General features: G+C 29.3%; 1 protein-coding gene across 3 annotated transcripts in view; it reads right to left on the minus strand.

Moving 5' to 3' along the window:
• Nucleotides 1–4,126, minus strand: part of LOC106463725 (dual specificity testis-specific protein kinase 2-like) — an 85,516-nt gene that overhangs the window by 6,828 nt on the left and 74,562 nt on the right. For all 3 annotated transcript variants that reach the window (XM_013923788.2, XM_013923789.2, XM_013923790.2), the window contains 3 exons: nucleotides 3,202–3,285; nucleotides 1,632–1,718; nucleotides 1,173–1,344 (listed from right to left, as the gene is read on the minus strand). In XM_013923788.2, the coding sequence (XP_013779242.1) occupies nucleotides 1,173–1,344; nucleotides 1,632–1,718; nucleotides 3,202–3,285 (343 nt within the window). The remainder of the gene's footprint in view (nucleotides 1–1,172; nucleotides 1,345–1,631; nucleotides 1,719–3,201; nucleotides 3,286–4,126) is intronic.

The raw sequence follows: 4,126 nt of genomic DNA on the forward strand, positions 1-4,126 counted from the left end.
CAGAAGTCTGAATAACCAAATTAATCTATTGTTTACTGTAGGATAAATCACCAACTTCATCTATTGTTCACAAAAGTCTGAATAACCAAATTAATCTATTGTTTACTGTAGGATAAATCACCAACTTCATCTACTGTTCCCAGAAGTCTGAATAACCAAATTAATCTATTGTTTACTGTAGATTAAATCATCAACTTCATCTACTGTTCACAGTACACCAAATCACCAACTTTATCTATTGCTCACAGTAGGCTAAATCATCAAACTCATTTATTCTTCACAGAAGTCTAAATATCCAAATTCATCTGTTGTTTACAGTAGTATAAATCATTAAATTCATCTATAACAGATCAAATTAAAGATAATGATTTTATTTTTTCCACCTGGTAACAGTTAGATTATATTTATAGCTGTGATTTGCTTTTTTCAGATATATTTCCCACTAACTGGTCAATGGCAGAGGTTAGTTTAACAATATTTAAGTGATTTGTTAATTTCACAATATCTGGAAAACTATCAAAATACTAAAAAATGTCATAAAATTTGGTTTCATTCTTACTTTGACAAATATTCTGAAGTCATTTATTATCATGTCAAATTTCTCATGCTCTTTATGAAATGGTAAATAGTTTTCCAAAATATAAATTAATCTGTAAGTACAAAACATAGTAGTTATTATAGATATCTTTGTAGGAAAAAAAGTTTTAAAACTTGCTATATAAACTCAGGGGGGCAAGTTTACTTGAAATGTTGAAAACTTCAATATGTTAATATCAACAAGTGAATACATCCAGGTAACAACTGCAATTTTACTGGCAATCGGCTAGTTCACCTTGTATATTCTATACACTGATATTTCCTGCCACTTGTAACCAGCACCTGCTCATTCTATGAAGCAAGAAAATGAGATACAATATTTAGCCCTTCTATGAAAATCAAAATTATAAATACTTAAATCATTCTACGTAGTTAATTGCTACTTTCTACTTTCTTTTTTTTTCATGTAAATTACAGATTGCTTTTTTAGGCCTACTAGTTTCTAATGGTTCACCAGTTTTAGGCATGTAAAATATTTAAAGATGTTTAACAATCATGAACTATTTAAGCTGATAAGCTCTGCTGAAGCATACAAAAATGCAAGATAGATAAAGCTATAACTCAAGAAAACCTACAGATAGCTTGGACACTTTTGTAGCTTTCTGTTTCATCTTCATCTCTTTCACTGGGAGAAGGGGCATGTTTAAATCGGTATGCTACTCCATTGAACTTTGGTTTTTCAGGAGAAACCATACCCTCTAATTCCTCAGCTATTACTCTGAATGATGGGCGATGTTTAGGATCAATCTAAATATATAAAATATACAATCTTTAACTCTAAATAGCAATAAAAATGCATTAATGTAAATTTATGTCTATTATGCTAATTTAATAAAACAAAAGACATAAAATGTATAACAAAATACAGATAGATTTTTATTTTAAATATACAAAAACTTCCAGATATTCAAAACTGTTCACACCAAAATTCCATTTCTTTCAATGAACTCGGAAGTAACTCTTATAACACTGAAAAATAAAATCAGCCTTCAAACAAAAATTCTGCATAGAATATACAAGTTTTGAATTCTTACCCTACAGCAGTGCAGTGCTAATTTTAAAAAACCAGGAGGACAGTCTGGACACATCTTGCTGAAAGCTTTATAGTCAACTCCAAAATTCTAGAAGATTGCCAAAGATAAATTAAAGACATGACACATAATAATTAAATCAAATACTAAATAATGTTATTTATTTTGTTTTTTCATCAATAATTATATCAGGCAAATATTTTTTCAGTTACATCTGTTGTACACTATCCAAAAGTTGTAGTACATCCAGTGTAATATATTATGTAACATGCAGATACTATTATGCATGTACTCCTTATCAATTAAGACCATTTTTATTTATGTGGTTATTATAAAAAAAATATTGAGTAATGGTGTACCATTTTCATTTTGTCTAATCAGACATGAAGTATCATTTCAACTTTGGAAAAATTTTTTTTTTTATGAGCAATTAGTAAAAATGTTGCATATATGTAGCACTACAAGAATAATAAGCATACACAACAGTATTATCTTAAATTATACACCTACTTCTAATAAATATTAAAACATGTCTCAGTTCTACTGTTATACATCAACAGCTTCACTTTGAAAAAAAATGTCTTTAGATAGACTAAGTAACTATAGTACATTATACCTCTTTGATTTACATAGAATACATATGAAAAACATTTAGGAAGTTGAGAAGAAGGTAATAAAATAGGGATTACCAATATCAATAATCTCTGAAAACAAGCTTATTTGAATTATTTGGTATTAGGTCAATTCAACATCATAATATTGTTCTTTAAAAAATCGTTAATATGAAATATTTTCATTATATTATAAAAATAAATGAATATCTTAAGAATACCTTAACTGTTGTGGCCTAGTGGTGCATGATCTGACAGACTAGAATATGATAACTTCAAAACACAAGCTTTTCATATATAATCCTTTGCACCCTCTGTTACCTCTTTTCTATGAAGCTTTAAGAACATGGAACTATAATTAAAAGGCTGATTTTCTTAAATCCAATAACTATAAAAAAAATATACTATTGCAATTTAGGGTTTTCCAGCACTTTAATTTTCACATATTAGAAATTAATATTTTTCACTTGAAGGTGAAATAAAAAATGTGATGTTTACCTCTACTATAAATGTTTACCTATCATCCTAGCTGTTTCCAAAGTTCAGACCTTTAAATTGGTTTCTCTGTTTACTCTCTACTACCATTTAATGCTTGGCATTACATGATCTGCAAAATCTCCTTTAGATGACAACAGAATGTAATTAATCATGTTTTATGCCCTCTATCAGAATAATGTCAGTCCAATTAGCTTTAATCACTTCTACTTCCTATAAATGAGTTGCTATTTCACCTTAAGTTATGGTGGAGGTAAGTTCTTGTTTTTCAAATCAAATGTGAAATAACCTACAAAACATTTTTGATTTATTTTTAATCAATGATAAATCAAAAACAAATTGTTACAACAAGAACATAATTCTATATTAATAACTTAAGTTTATTAATACCATTTTGTGAAAAAGTTAAAGAGTGCAAAAAAATATTCATGTTCTTAGTAATAATAATAATAAAATATTTCAATAACCTCAGTCCTTGGCAAGATGTCTGGGTCTGCTTCAATTCTGGCAATCAACTCACATAGAACGATACCATAAGAGAAGATATCGGCCTGTATAGAATAGAATAAAGACATGTTGAACAACTTTCTATACACTGATTGCAAGAACATCACAAATTAAGTGTAGAACTGATATTGTTATCATATTGATGTAAAGAGAAAAGATCAGAGACTTGGAGTACATATGTTAACATGTCTGTTCAGACTGGTAATATCACCATATTGGTGCACACAGAAAATATCAGAGAATTGAATTACATATGTTAACATGTCTGTTCAGACTGGTAATATCACCATATTGGTGTACAGAGAAAAAAATCAGAGAATTGAATTACATATGTTAACATGTCTGTTCAGACAGGTAATATCACCATATTGGTGCACACAGAAAATATCAGAGAATTGAATTACATATGTTAACATGTCTGTTCAGACTTGATATTATCACAGTGTTGGTGTACAGAGAAAATATCAGAGAATTGGAGTACAACTGTTAGTACATCTACTTAAACACTGATATTATCACAGTGTTGGTGTACAGAGAAAATATCAGAAACTTGGAGTACAACTGTTAGTACATCTACTTAAACACTGATATTATCACAGTGTTGGTGTACAGAGAAAATATCAGAAACTTGGAGTACAAATGCAAATAGGTATGTAACTATGGCTGATTACTACAAAATTTTAGACAACATAGCACAAAAAAAAGATGTGATAAAAAGCTAAAACAGTTCAAGTTCAACATTCAGTGGCAGACTGGCTAACAAAAGAACATTGTGAACTACCTTGTTCTGGGTAAAACAGTTCAAGTTCAACATTCAGTGGCAGACTGGCTAACAAAAGAACATTGTGAACTACCTTGTTCTGGGTACTACTTGCAGACTGGCTA

The sequence above is a fragment of the Limulus polyphemus genome, unplaced genomic scaffold, assembly GCF_000517525.1.
Source record: "Limulus polyphemus unplaced genomic scaffold, Limulus_polyphemus-2.1.2 Scaffold1471, whole genome shotgun sequence".
Taxonomy (NCBI): domain Eukaryota; kingdom Metazoa; phylum Arthropoda; class Merostomata; order Xiphosura; family Limulidae; genus Limulus; species Limulus polyphemus.